The following is a 16,033-nucleotide window of genomic DNA, read 5'->3' on the forward strand; positions in this document are numbered from 1 at the left end:
TATTCCTGAGGGTCTCTAGAGACGATTGTGCATGAGTGAAACACATCGGTGAAGATTCAATTGGATATCCAGAAGCACTCAAAAAGGATGAAAAGATTGTTCATTGAAAGGCTTTAGATTAAGGACGACTGGTAAAAAAAATTTACATTATAATTACAGGGAATATTGACTGCACTTTTTATTTAGATACGTTTCAGAGTGGAAATCTAATTGGAGGGATTCAAATGAACATTGTCAGAGATATGAGTGCTGAAACAGATTCGAAGATTTAGTTTGGAACTTAATGCCCACCTACAGGCCTAATCCTGCTGCCATTAGTATTGAACCACAGGCAGTTGAAGGACAGGCCAAATGGGAAGTGTGAAAAGCAAACATGAACAGGATTGTTGCAAATTCCTTGAATAGGTATCTCATTCAAAGGCACTCAGTGTCTGGTTCAGGTCCCCAGTAATAGAAGGAAGGGGCCCAGGAGAAATTATCCATCTAGCCTTGTTCAGGGCACCAGTAGCTAGGCCAGCATTCGTTGCCTGTCCCTAACTATTCTTGCAAAGATGGTAATGAGCTGCCTTCATGAACTGTTGCAATATGTGGAGGGTATATACTCCCATCGTAACCTTAGGAAGGGAGTTGCAGGTTTTTAACCCAGTGACAGTGAAGGAACTGTGTTATAGTTTCAAGTCAGGATGGTGTGTGGCTAGGAAAAGAACATAGTTCCCATGTATCTGCTACTCTTCTCTTTATAGGTGGTAGAGGCTGTGGGTTTAGAAGGTGCTGTCTAAGGAGCCTTGGTGAATTGCTTTAGTGCACCTTGAAGATGTTACACACTATTGTAACTGTGCATTGATGGTGGAGGGAGTGAATGCTACATATTGTGGACAGAGTACAAAATTATTTGCACACAAACAATGAGACTGGTGTCCATATGGGGACACATGAGAGAAAGTGACAGAGATGAGGACAGCCACAGAGGATGTGAGAGAAATTCAGTAAGAGTGGTAGCATCTGTATTGAGAGAAACAGAGTTAATATTTTGAATCCCATGTGATTCTTCCTCACAAATCTTTCTTTTTTGGAACAGTTCTGAAGATGAGTCATACTGGACTCGAACCTTAACTCTGTTATTATGTTTCTCCCCAAATGCTGTCATTCAGCGTTCTCTGAATTTGTTTCAGATTTCCAGCATCCGCAAGATTTTATTTTAATATGATGGCAGCCGTGGTAGTCTGGAATCACGTAAATTTAGTATATTGGAAAGGGAGGGAATCACGGAATCTAGGGAGGAATTCAAGGATCGTGTTTTCAAGGGCAGGTGGGGAGGAACAAGGGGTGTCTTATGAATCTGGTGGGGTCACACCTAGTGCGCACAGGGCATTTTCAAACGACATAGGTCCCCCTTACATCCTTCATTTTCCACAAAATTGTTTCTAAAACAGCCTTTGAACTTCCACCATCTGTCCATGCCAACTGTATGATGGTGTAGACAGCATAATATTCATGTCAAAGGGTCAACGGACCTGAAACGTTAACTCTGTTTTCTCCTTCACAGATGCTGCCAGACCTGCTGAGCTTTTCCAGCAACTTTGTTTTTGTTCTTAATATTCATGTCAATTGGCTTTGTAGTAAGTTCACTTGCCCATTAGTTATTTATTTAAAAAAGGTGGAAGGGGTGCTGATGAGCTAGTGGGGCTAGTCACCTGTAATAGTTTCTATGACCCCCAACCCCCCAACTGCAATCCCCTGCTGAAAACACACCCTGCAGGGGACTGTTTAAATCCAGCCCACTAACACTGAAGGGAACTTTGCAGCATTCCTTACAATACCAAGAGCCTTGGTTAATGTGAGCGTTTGGAATATTACATGGAGCTCTTTTTCCCTTTTTTAGAGAGTTCCCATCAGATTTTGCTGAATCTTACTAACACTACTTTAACACAAATAATCCTTTACAATGAAGTTTCTTTGTGTGTTGTCAAGTTAATTTCTTTGGACTGCCCTTCACAGATCCCCAACTGTGCTAGCACACGCTAAATGAGCTCTAACCAGTCTGCAGTATGCTAATTGCTTCACTTCTTTTGTTCTCTGGTAAATGTTCCCTTCGTATAAATCCCAAAGTTCTATTAACTTTACAGTTAATACCACCAATATTACTTTTCTATGCCAACCCCTGTAATGCTTCAACGCCTAAATCTGGGTGGTGTATAATGGGTGCCGTAACACCATGCTATTAAAAATTCATGGGAAAATACTTCTGGTCTCTTTTATATCTCAAATTCTTTCTCAGATTAAAATTCATTAGTTCGTGTCAGTTTGTGTGTCATTCATCTTTAGCAAAAACTATTAAGCATATCCTTTTGACTAAAAAAAACTTTTACATCATTTTAATCCCAATTTCAAACAGAAAATTATCTATAGATTTCCCTCCTTATCATCTCAAATATAAAGGGGGATACCTAGACACTGTTCTTAGCTGGACTCCTATATCTCAAGTGCAGAAGAGACAGGTTAGATGGTGCTTCTCCGATCTGCACACATTTCTGTAGGTCTGGGGCCTTCTGGGATTATCTTGGGAATCTTATCATCTGTGTTGCAGATAGGGTTAGGGTGAGGGTTATGATTAGCGTTAATATCTACAAGTTCTGTTCTGGATCCCATCAGACTAGGACTGAATAGTATTGTTTGATCCAAGCCTGGACCAGGATGGGAGCCAATGTTCTAGCTATAAGTGCCTGCTGCTTAATCATGCATGTATTTCTCTATTCTGCTACTGTTGGCTGGTCCCAACACATTTTATTAATAAGCTTCCCTAAATATTTGAGACAGGGTCATAGAGAGGCTAATGTCAGTGTCAGAATTTCAATGTTGATGAGATTCAAATATTGCAGTCAAAATTCAATGCTTGTGAATACTATTGTCGCTCTGAGGAATTAAAAGACACTTTTCCCCTGTAAATATATAACTTCATTCTATCACAGCTGTTTAGTACATTTTAACATATTTTCCTGTTATTTTCAACTAAAACCAGAGAGTGCTTTGATGTCCTGGTTTTAAAGAGTGAAGTGATACCATAGAGTACAAGAAAGTTCAGTACCTAAGTAGCAAATTCCAAATGCGAGTCACGGTACTTTTTTATAAATCTGTTGCTAAAAGCCTACCTTAAGGCATGAGGAGTTTTAGATTCACCAAATGAGGGATCTGAGATGTGAGGGCTATAATGAACCAGGGTGGAAGATTTGATACGGTTTAAAATTATATTAGGAGCATAAAACAAGATAAGCTGAATAATTCTACTTTGGGGGTTGGTGTCTAAAAATAGAGAAGTCTTGTTACACTAGTACATGGTGTTGGTAAGCCACACCTGGAATACTGTGTATAGTTTGGGCCCCTGTCTTTAAGAAAGGACATATTGGTATTGGAGTTATTCAAAAAAGATTCACTATGCTGATTCCTGTGATGAAGGGGCTGACTTAGCAAAAACAGCTAAACAGGTTAAGCATTTATTCATTCAGGGTTAGCAGAATGAGGGGTGACCCTATTCAAACATATAAGATTCTGAAGGGGCTTGACAGTGAGGAGATGTTTCTACGAGTGGGGGAATCTCAAATTCAGGATCACTGTTACAGAATTAATCATTTAAAACTGAGGTGCAAAGGAATTTCTTCTCTCAGAGGGTAGTGAATTCTGTACACCGGGTTGTGGAGGCTAGATCACTGAAAGCATTTAAAGCAGAGGTTGATGGACTTTTTTCAACATTGAGGAGTTGATGGCTATGAGGAGCTGGCACGATAAAGGAATTGAGGCCTGGGGCAGATCAGCCACGATCTTACAGATTGGCAGGGCAAGTTTGAGAGGCTGAATGGCTTACTCCTGCTCTTGTTTCATACGTTATTATGTTCCTGCCACTAAGCTACTCTGCCTGGAATCCCGTGGACATGCAATAAACCTGGATAAGGATTGGTCACAGTGAATATGCTAGTTATATGACACTTCAATTCAATGTAAGTATGAATTTACCTCATTTGATAGCTCATAATCTTCCCCTTGATACCAACAACTTTAGAATAATTCTAAAACGTTGTTAAACATTATTTATTCCATTTCTTTACTTAAATAAATGGTGCACTCAACACAGGTAAATACATTATCTGTTTTCAGCACTAAATATATGAAATAGCAATAAGCAGATGCTGTCAACTAGCAGAACACCGGTGATATTACAGACCTGTTCGGTAGCCTGTGTTGTTTAGAAACACAGCGAATGTGCGTGTTTCATGCGTAGCCTGCCACGAAGGTGAGGAGCAATTCTCATTGTTTGTGTACGTATTGTGATTGTGGACATACTTTCCTGTCAGCATGGAAGATCGTGATGGACAGCACATTGGAGTGGTTACAAAGGCATTGGTGAAATGAGCACCACCTTGCTCCATGAGTCTTCTGGTTTTGTTCATCACCTGAAGGGAACCTGAAAATGTAATAGTAGGAACAAGAATAATAAGAAGAATCCAGTGCTTACAAATTGGCTAGCATAACCATTCAGTTGATTACAGTATCTATTTGATTGTAATGTATATAAATACTCAGAAAAATAAAACAATTCAAGATGAGAACAAAGAAAAGGAAACTCTCAGAAATTAGCAGTTGTAGAAAGGGAAACAGAGTTGACAGTTCAGGTCATTGATCTTTCATCAGAGCTGGGAAAAATGGAATAGACTTTAAGCAAATAAAAAGGGAGAGCGTGGAAAAGAAGAAGAAAAAGGAAGTTAAATAAAAACTAAAGATACTGGAAATCAAAAACAAAAACAGAAATTGCCGGGAGAAAAGATAGGAGACATTAAATGACAAAAGGGTTGATGGTGCTGGGCCAAAGACAGTGACAATGGGACAACTGAAGAAACAAAAAGATCTGTCTAAACAGGTGTGAATGATAGAAGAGTGACCAGCTGCCATTTAAAAGCAAAAAGCAAGAGCAAAACAGAAACCTGCATGGAACAAAATAGGGGATTACAGTATTAAATTGTTGAACTCAATGTCAAGCCTGGAAGGCTGTCTAATCAAAAGATTAAGTGCTGTTCCTTGTGTTTAAGTTGAACCTCATGAGAATACTGTAAGAGGTTGAGGACAGAGGAATCAATGTGAGGGCAAGTGGAGAATTTAATCAGCTCATCCAAATGCACTGAGTCTGCAACCCCAGTTCCTTTTTCTAGAAGAATCCGACGTTCCCTCTGTTACTGAGCATCACAACAACATCTTGGTCACAATGCTGAAATACTACCATAACCAAACAAAGTATTCCAAAGCAAATTTAGCAACCAAACTATCCAATATGTAACACCAAGTTCACTAATCATCCATGTGCATTTTTTTGGTGCCTGTTTTCTGTGCTTGTTCCAGTGCTCTGACACACCGTTATAAAGTGGCTGCTGGAGGAAGGCTGCTGACTTTCAGCGCAGGAGGTTGGAGATGACCTTGCAGGTCTATCTTTGAAACATACTATCTTGAAATGTACAGTGCAGGACTCGGGGCTGGGCAACAGCAAAAGCACAGGCAGGGTTGCAATGTTGGCAGCATAAATGCTGTCATCCTCAGAGAGAACAGCAGCTTTGTTTTCATGCAACCACTGACGCTCCACTAGGTCTCTCAAGATTTTGAGGAATATGCTGAAAGACTCCTGCATGTCTCTTAAAGACTGGCAATTGCAGCCATGATGAATTGTGGCAGCAAGCTGAGGTTGCATGAACTTCCACTTAACTTGTACTCAGCTATCAGGCAATCTCTGATTGTGCGGCAATGGACGTTGAAGCATTGGCCATGCTGAAGCTGCATCGTGGCTGAGTCCATAAACATGGGAATGGAGTTTCTTATTATTCATTCACGGAGTGCGGGCATCGCTAGCTAGGCCAGCACTTATTGTCCACCCCCATTGCCCAGAGGGCAGGTAAGAGAACCTACAGCCTCATGTAGGCCAGACCAGGTAAGGATGGCTGATTTCCTTCCCTAAAGGAAATTAGCGAACCAGATGGGTTTTTACGACAATCAACAGTGGTTACAAGGTCATCAGTGAGCTACTTTATTCCAAATTTCTATGGAATTCAAATATCATACATGACATTTGGACTAGAACCCATGTCCCCAGAACATTAACCTGGGGTTCTAGATTACTCATTCAGTGACATTACCACTACACCACCACTTCCACGTTCAAAAGATTGGGCTGCAAACTCTTCAGAAAATTGTGTGCAAGTTTGGTGCTAGACACCTCCGTGCCCCTTCACAGTCACCACTTTCCAGCAGGAGGCCCATTTCTCACCAATGAATAAATAAGAAAAAAGGCAGCCAATGAACTAAGAATCTCAGTGTGCAGAGATACACCAATAATGTTCTGTACAACAAGTCGTTATAAAGATCTCAGCTGATCCTTGGCACCGTAACCCAATATAGTCTATCTTGTGGTGAGGTTCTATTTGGGCTATATGTTCTCCCTTCCCCGACTACTGGTCTGTTGTGCTCAAAATCTCCATCCCATGTAAAGTATCTGAGCTGGTAGGTGCAAAAGTGGGAATGAATTAACTGCATTTCTTCCTCATCACTGAATTCTAGCTGTAGCACCCCCTCCTGCCTGGCCAAGTTACAGTTCTCAGAGAAGAATAAGCTTGTGGTGAGGGTCTTGTTTCAACTTTGTGCCACTTCTAAATCAGAATAGTTCGTAGAAACAGGATTAAGCATTGATAGTTTCAACATGTGAGGTCATCGAACTTCCAGGATCACACTCAGATCCTTCAGGTTACATTGGTGGCATTAGCTACAATAGTTACCTGATCCCATTTCTTTTTCAGTGTTTGTCTGGAGGACCTTGTGGTCCTCTTTGAAAAGAGGGTCCCTCTCCTCTTACCCACTTCCTACACCAGCTAATGTGTGTTGCAAGAGCCTTGGAGAATGCTCTCTGCCATGCTGTGCCATTTTTCAGTGTTCTTCACACTCAGATATTCTTCCCCCAGAGGCTGACAGCACATGTCCAGTCAATATGCATTTTCCCTTTAAATAGTGTAGGCTGCCTGTATAGAGTAGCTTTAAATAGTGTTAACCTCATACAACTTTATTACCCCCTTCCAGGTGTGCACAGTGCGATTACACATTAAGATTATAGTGATGAGCAGAAAGCTTTATGTTTGTGGCTAAATAGGAAGGAACTGCTGTGGGTTAACTCCACATTGTAATCCCTGTGACTATTTTCAAGCCTTATCAAATTTCTCAGCAAAGCTTTTGTACCAAGTGAAGGAATACATATTAGCCAGGAGACCAGGGAGAACACTCATGCATATTTTTGTTGAAGCAACTGATACAAGTGAACTCTTCTGACTCAAACTCATCCTATAAAGTAGCTACAAATACTATGCATCATTTAACGTAAAACACGCTTTCAATAAAAAATTTTTTTTACATAATACAATTTTGTGTTTTACCGATAGTTGCTCTTTTGTTGGGAAAGATCTTCTCCCAATACATCTATGATTTCCCCAGAAATAGCAAACGTAGGAAATTGTCTGTCAGATATGCAGTTCTACTGACAGAAAGTAACCCCTTTGAATTTAGATTCATTGTAAAACATGAGCTTGTAACCTTGGCCAATTCGTTGTGTGTGGCATTTCTTTATGAATAACAAACAGTCACTCTGGGAATCTTTAACATAATAAGAAAGAATGATGTGAAAAGTAAACCAAACCTTTTCAGAGTCACCCATGGTTCTGTGTAAATCTGAAAGACATTCAGACCTCAGCAGCAAATTCAGCCTGTTTTACCATCTGCATAGGCAGACAGTCCAAACTAATCGCAAAGGCAATTTATTCATTTTTTTCCCAGGCTACTCAAACATTTTCCAGGCTATTATTTGTGACTATAGGCCCGTTTACACTGAGAAGGGCCTGCCAGCATGAAAGCTCTATTAACACTCTACAGAAAATGCTTCCATCTACAAATGTCTTTTGAATTGCTAATTCTGGCATAAACACATATAAAAAGCACATTTGCTTAGAGTAGTCAGAAGGTAGCTTTGAGGCATAGCAAATAATTACTTGCAGTAAAACTATTTTGCATGTCCCACAAATCCAAACAATGGCTCAGAGTACTGCACCTTTACCTCCTGTATTGATGCCTAATATGGGTGTAGTGATTATACAGGCACAGGATGATCCAAAGATAGGAGAGTTTAACAATTCAAAGCAGGAAAGAGATTTACAGCATGCAATAGTCACTTTGGAATAAGATATATTTTGATGGTTTACACTTGGACGTCTGCTCTATGTATGCTGCTGAGCTCCATGGCATAAAGCTGCAAATTTGAGATCAATTAAATGTTAATGAAAAATATAATCCATCAGATTAACATTGAGTATATCTTCTTTCCAGAGATCTACACAATCTGCGTGTAGGTCTAGAAAAACATTCATAGTTTTGTTCCAGATTTGGTGGCCTCTAATGTGGCTGGAGTAATCACTTTGTTTGCTGGTTTTGAATGGGCTTCAAAGTCATCAGAGATGTTCCACTAGTCTTGGTGATGCACTTGTCAGTGGCTTGTGCCAAATCATGCCCAATGCTTTGTGAGATAACAAGGTGTACAGCTGGATGAACACAGCAGGCCAAGCAGCATCATAGGAGCAGGAAGGCTGATGTTTCGGGCCCAGACCCTCCAATGCTTTGTGGTTAGTTTTCACAGTGATCCATTAATCAAATTGGTGCCTATGAAATCTTGTGATATCAAATACCAGAGCAAGTATCTTATGTTTGACTAATTGGATTGCACATGCAATAGCTGAGGACTGCAACAGACTTCTGGAGCACAATACATGTGGTTTACCATCTTTCAGAAAGCACAGTTCAAACTCTTTTCAAGACATGCAGCCTTGAAGGCCTCCTTAATTGGGCTATACTAATGTAAATGTGTAGCTCTTCTGACAATGCCTTTTTAAGTGATTCGAACACGTTCAAGGTCCTCCTGCCAGTACAGTATCCTTGAATTAGTCATTTCTTGAGATCCTCTGTCAGATGAACCGACTGATAGCCATGTCTGGTGTACAACCTGGAAAAAAGCTTCGCTCCTGTGAAGTTGGAAATGAGTTCTCCTGGTGTGGAATCTTGTGTGGGCAATGCTTTAGAGCAAGATTTAGACATCTTGGGTCTAAGCATTCCCAAATTGTTCCGTCTTTCAGTATGCTTATGATAGAAATGCAACCAGTCAGAACGTCGATACACACAATGGAGGTTGCAGGTTTGAAAGATGCTGTGGGAGAACCATTCACAAATTGCTGTAATGAATTCAAAAAATGGTATATATCATGTGGGCTACATTGCCCTGAAATGTATCTAGCTTCTTGAGGGTGAACGGAGCAGCTTTCACTTATGCAGGTGAAAAGTATTCCATTATCAAAGGAGGAATTTTTTCTCTAGGAAGATAGTGAATCTGTAGAATTCTTTACTGCAGAAGGCTGATAAAACTGAGTCATTAAGTATATTGAAGGCTGAGACAGATAGATATAAAGAATCAAGGATTCTAAAGAAAGTGGAGTTGAGGATTATCAGACCAGCCTTGTTGTCATTGAATGGCAGAGTTGACACGATGGGCTGATTGGGCTTATTTCTGCGCCTAAATCTCAGATCTGTGGTCTTATACTCTTCATGTGTATCTGTTGGACAGGCTTTGGGGAATCAGAAGACATGTAACCCATCGTAAAATATTCAGCCTCAGACCTGCTCATATAGCTGTAGTATTTACACGGCTGGGCCAGTTATGTCTCCATGCAATGATGATTCCCAGTATATTGACTGAGGGAATCTTAGTCACAGCAAAGAAGGGATCATTAAAATATCTCTGGTTCAATTTGGTATTTGCCTGGCATTTGTGTAGCCAAACATCATTTGTCACTGTTGACCCAGGACTGAATGTTGTCAAAGCCTTGCTGCATATTGGCACTGAATGCTACTTGATCTGAAGGGTGGCAAATGATACTCAATATTGTACAATCTTTGATTTGATTTATTGTTTGATTTGATTTATTGTTGTCACATGTACCTAAGTACAGTGAAATGTTTTGTTTTGCATGTAGTACAGGTAGATCATAACATACAAGGACATACAGATAATTGGGTGTTTAGACAGAGTGAGGCATACAAGGTTACAGCTGCACAGCAGGTGCACAAAAACAAGGTCAACATTAGATTTGGAGTTAGACAGGTCCTTTCATCAGTCTAATAACAGCAGCGAAAAAGCTGTTCTTGAACCTGTTGGTGCGTGTGTTCAAGCTTCTGCATCTTCTGCCTGATGGAAGAGGTTGGAAGAGAGAATTACTGAGTGGGAGGGATCTTTGATGATGTTGGCAACCTTTCCACAGCAACGAGAAGTATAAGTGGAGTCCATGGACGGGAGGTTGGCTTTTGTGATGGTGTGGGCTGTGCACACATCCTTCTGTGTTTGTTATGGTCCTGGGCAGAGCAGTTGCCGTACTAGGCCATTATGCGCCCAGATAGAATGCTCTCCATAGTGCATCTGTAGAAGTTGGTGAGGGTCCATATGGACATACCAAATTTCCTAAGCCTGCTGAAGAAGAAGAGGCATTGTTGTGCCTTCTTGACTGTCACAACTGCATGGGAGGTCCAGGACAGATTGTTGGTTTAACGTCATTCTTTGGAATTTAACACTCTTGAACCTCTCCACCTCAGCTCCATTGATGTAGATAGGGCCATGTCCTCCTCCTTTCTTCCTGAAATCAATGATCAATCCTTTTGTTTTGCTGACATTGAGACAGTGAACAGGCCCAATTCTGACCATATGATGGTGAAAAGATTACCAATGAAGCAGGAGAAGACGTTTGGACCTTGGACACTACCCTTGAAAACTCCTGTAACAACAACCTGGGGCTGCAATGACTGACTTCCAACAACTACAAGCACCTTAAACAGAAATTGGTGGAAAGGCTCAGCAGGTCTGACAGCAACTGTAGAGAGAAATCAGAGTTAACGTTTCGGGTCGAGTGACCCTTCCTCAGAACTGGGGTCTGAATTCTGAGGAAGGGTCACTGAACCCAAAGTGTTTACTCTGATTGCACTTCACAGATTGCTGCCAGACCTGCAGAGTTTTTCCAGCAATTTCTGTTTTCGTTTCTGATTTCTCGTATCTGCAGTTCTTTCAGTTTTTAACTACAACCACCTTCTTTTGTGTTAGGTATGACTCTAATCAGTGGAAAGTTTTCCCCTGATTCCCATTGACTTCTGCTCTGCTAGGCCTCTGTCAAACGTTGCCTGATGTGAGCTTAGCTAGGGACAGAGCTAGTTCTGGAACGTTAATCTTCAGTGCTACTGCTGGGATGTTATCAGGTCACATAGCCTGTGCCATACTCAGTGCCTGCAGCCATTTCTTGGAGGTATTATTGGCTAGACCAGTATTTGTCACACATCCACAAATGTCCTTGAGAAGGTAGTGATGATTTGCCATTTACCATTTACCACTGCAGTCCACATTGGTACGTATATCAACAATGCTGTTAGGGAGAAAATTCCAGGATTTTGATCCAGTGACAATGAGGGAACACTGACATAGATCCAAGACAAGATAGTATGGAGCTTGAAGAGGAACTTGCAGGTGATGGTGTTCCAAGCATTTGCTGCCCTTGTCTTTCTAGATAGTGGTTATGCATTTGGAATATCTGTCAACAAAACTTTCACTGTTTGCTATAGTGCATCCGTGTCCCGTAGACGGGACACACTGTGTTCTCAGGACTGATAGGAAAGGAAGAAAATAGTTAAGAAAAGAAATCAATTTCTTTTCCAAGTGAGACAGACTTATCCTTAAATTGTTATGACATTTAGCAAAACTAATTCTTGCAATTGGCACTTACAATAACACAAAAATTCACTGGACTTAAGAACAGAAGTAGTGAAAATGAGGAGTTAAAGGGGTAAATTTTGAAGAAACTATTAAAAGGTAGATTCAATAGAGCAAAGGGAAAATCTTGAAAACATTTAACAATGGGCTTAACCTTGGCAGTGCTGCTCAGTTAACCCTGCACTGCTCCTGATGAGAAAATTGCATCAAGTGTAAAGGAAAAGTTGCTGTTCAGCTTATTTCTGAGCCATTAATGCCAGAAGAAATACATTTTCAGAATAGGTTAAGGTGGCAGAGATAAATGAGAAATTGTTGAGAGGTTAGTTACCCCACTGAGGCTGCTATTTACATGGATGTAAATTATTCCCCCTATTCTAAATCCAGTATCTGATAGTTTGGTTTTGCTTGAAAACAGATGGACCAAAAAAGCCCTCTGAATAAAATGACTATAATACAATTGATCAGCAACATATCCAACTACTGTAGCAAGCATACTTGAACAGCTGCAGCCATCCCTTTTGACTTAGTATCCAGTGGCATTTCCACCACTGTTAAAGAACCTAACCTTTCTGTTGAATGTGTTTGTGAGGAACAAACTATATATATAAGCAGCTCAGTTGTTTTCAGTACATACAATTGAATTGTTGGGGCTGCTACTGGAAAATCGGCTGACATAATCATAAAAAGCACAAGCACAGATCCTAACTAAGAAAGCAGTCATTATATTCTGTAGGAGCGCAAAGGGAGCAGAAGATATTAGGATAGCTATTTGCCCAAAATTGGACTTTCAGAGATGTATATGGAAATCAGGAACCACAAGTAATATGACGTATAAAGTCCAGTAAAGCTTTGTTTATAAATTGTGCAAGCTCCCAGCAACTACACAACACTAGAAAGGAATTGTTTTTCTGAGCTATACAAAAAGAGGAAATTCTGGCAACTTTCAAAAGATTATACTGGAGACTGTTCATTTGTCTTCCGTCATTGCAGATGCTGACTGACATACAATGGATTCTCAGCCTTTTTTGCTTATGTTACAACAAATTCATGTGTAAAAGAAACATTCAGGCTTTGAATGCCATTTCCAGGCAGTGGCAGTTCTTGTGACCGCATTATATCACTTGCATTAAAATATTTACAATGTGGTTTGGCATCTCCATCTTAGTTTATGTTAAAACAGAACAAAAATAATATATTATTGCCAGATGTTACTGGTAATGGAGTATGTAATTGTGAGCAATTACATTATCTCATTTTCCTTTATTAAGTAACCAGACAAATTGACTTTCAAGTTACTGTGCGAGAGACTGGCTTTCGATTCTCCACTCTCATAAAACCATGAAAGATGCTTTTAAAATAAACATGCTACAATACCGAACAATAACTTGAGAGCAGTAACGCTGATGGCATTTTAAATAAAACTAAGTTCCATTAGAAAGTGTTATTCTAGTCAGTGTCCTGCAGCCATTATAAAAATCAAAAGAACTTTGGATCCTGTAAATCAGAAACAAAAATAGAAATTGCTGGATAAGTTCAGCAGGTTTGGCAGTATCTGTGGAGAGAAATCAGAGTTAATGTTTGAGTTCTGAGGAAGGGTCACTCAACTGGAAACGTTAACTCTGATTTCTCTCCACAGATGCTACCAGACCTGATGAGCTTTTCCAGCAATTTCTGTTTTGGTCCTGGAGCCCTTGACCTATACATAAACTACGGCTTGATCTGCAAAGGAAGCAAAAGTTCTGCATTGTATAAAGTTAAGCACTGCTTCTGAAAGAAAGTGTGATTTTACTGTTTTCAGCTATGTGAGGTATTCAGCTGGAGAGCTGTTTTTTATATTTTAGGTTTCCTGCTGTTTCATCAAGAACGAGAAGTGATATATGCATTGTGCATATAATTACATATCCAATGTAGGAAATGCAAGTTGCAAAACCCGTTCATCATCTTTTTAAAAACTCATTCAAGGGATATAGATGTCACTACTAGGCTAGCATTTACAGCTCATTCCCTAATTGCCCAGAATGCAGTCAACCACATTGGGTCATTCATTGAGTAGCGTCACATATACGGCAGACCAAGTAAGGATGGCAGTTTCCTTCCCTAAAGGCAGTTAGTGAACCAGATGGTTTTGTGGCTATCAGTAGACTCTTAATTCCAAATTTTTATTGAATTTAGATCCCACCATCTGCCATGACAAAATTCAAACCCGGGTTGCCAGGTCATTATCTGGGTCTCTAGATTATGAGTCTGGTGACAATACCAACAGGCCATCACCTCCCGCTAGGGATGGGAACTACTAGTGCCTTGAATTCAAGCAACTCTTTCAGTCAGTTTGGTCATTTCTGTTAGAGTCATAGAGGTTTACAGCATGAAAACAGGCCTTTCATCCCAACTTATTCTGGCAACCATTATAAATGCTTCCGTAGATCCTCTTTGCCTACCGCTCACAGAACCAAACTCCGCACAGACCAACTCCTGTCTGTAGTGCACACCATCCATCGAGATGTTCTTGTGCACATACCTTCAATGAGAAGAATTCTTGCCTGCACGTGTGATAAGATCACAGTCATTCATTACGTGAGGGAAATATATCAATCTCTGAGGTTAGACTACGCTGTTCTTTCACTATGCAAGGTGAAAATTAGAATCTTCGGCATGGAGATTCAGCAAGAACAAAAATCAGGAATGTTGTTTATGAAAACATTCACAGAATATTAAACAAAAGATAATGTTTTGACAACACACCCTTCGGATTATCGATAATAAGATAGTAAATGGACAGACAGAGGCCTAGGTGCAAAAGTACGCCACAGAAAAGTAAGTCAATGAGATGATAAGCCAACCTATATGCTAATGCATAACATATCTGTACCCATTCTGTTGTCTTGTTGGTTAATATCCAGAGTTATTTAAAAAGTTTGGATATAATAATTAACTGGTAATTACTCTGTCCAAGTTTTAAAATGCTATTTTCAATGTGTTTATTAGTAACCTTGGTGCCAATGATACGTAGATGTCCTAAAAGGATCCAGACTCCAGTTTGATAACTTCCATTGCATTCTGGGAGAAATAAGCTTTGGAATTAGTAATTGTATTCCATCAAGCAGAGTCAGTGTAGCTTCATGGAAGGGGAATAATATCTTACTAATTTATTACAGTTTTTTAAAGGAAGTTTCAACCAGAGTGGGTAGGGAGTAGATAGTGGATAGAACCAGCAGATGTGTTGCATTTGTATTTCCAGAAGGCATTTGACAAGGTATCTTGCAAAAGGTTAAATCATATGATAAGAGCTCATGGTGCTGGACGCAGTACAATGGCATGGATAGAGAATTAGCTTAAGGAAGGAAACAATGAATTTGGGTAAGGGGTTCTTTATCAGGTCGGTGACCCATAACCAAAGGAGTTCCACAGTGACCGAAATGGTTTGCAATAAATATGAATGACTAGGAGAAAGGAAGTGAATGTACTGTAGCCAAATTTGCAGATGACACAAAAATAGGTGGAAAGGCAAGGATACAAACAATTGAGAGAAAAGGTTAATTGAGAGAAAAAGTTAAGTGGGCAAAAAGTTGGCAAATGGAGTAAAATGTGGGAAAATGTGAAATTTCTCATTTTGAAAGGACGAACAGAATAACAATATTATTTAAATGGAGAGTGACTACGGAAAACTACAATACCAGGGGACTTAGAGGTACCTGTGTATGAAACACAGAAAGCTTGCACCCAGATGCAGCAAGTAATCAAGAAGGCTCATGGAAGATTGGTCCTTATTTCAAGAGGGTTCAAATATAAGAGTAGGGAAGTCTTACTGCAACTCTACAAGGTGCTGGTGCAACTACGTCTGGAGTACTATGAGCAGTTTTGGTCTCTTTATTACATTGGAGGCAAATCAGAGAAGGTTCACTAAGATGGTCCCTGGTACTGAGCAAAGGCTAAAGAGTTTCAGACTTTATTCACTGGAGTTAGAAGTAATCTCATCGTAACATGTAGAATTCTTAAAGGCCTTTAAAGGTTAAGTATTGAGAGGATGTTCACCCTCATGGCAGAGTCTAGGACCAGAGGGCATAGAGTTACAGAGAAAATGCAGGAAAGTGGGCATGAGGAATGTTGGATCAGCAGTTGAATAACGCAGCTTGAGGGGCTAAATGGCCTCCTTCTGTTCCAATTTCT

General features: G+C 40.1%; 1 protein-coding gene across 1 annotated transcript in view; it reads right to left on the bottom strand.

Moving 5' to 3' along the window:
- Positions 1–16,033, bottom strand: part of sulf1 (sulfatase 1) — a 270,640-nt gene that overhangs the window by 106,446 nt on the left and 148,161 nt on the right. The window contains exon 6 of the mRNA XM_048595683.1: positions 4,217–4,456. Within this exon, the coding sequence (XP_048451640.1) occupies positions 4,217–4,456 (240 nt within the window). The remainder of the gene's footprint in view (positions 1–4,216; positions 4,457–16,033) is intronic.

The sequence above is a fragment of the Rhincodon typus genome, chromosome 4 (genome assembly GCF_021869965.1).
Source record: "Rhincodon typus isolate 14 chromosome 4, sRhiTyp1.1, whole genome shotgun sequence".
Taxonomy (NCBI): domain Eukaryota; kingdom Metazoa; phylum Chordata; class Chondrichthyes; order Orectolobiformes; family Rhincodontidae; genus Rhincodon; species Rhincodon typus.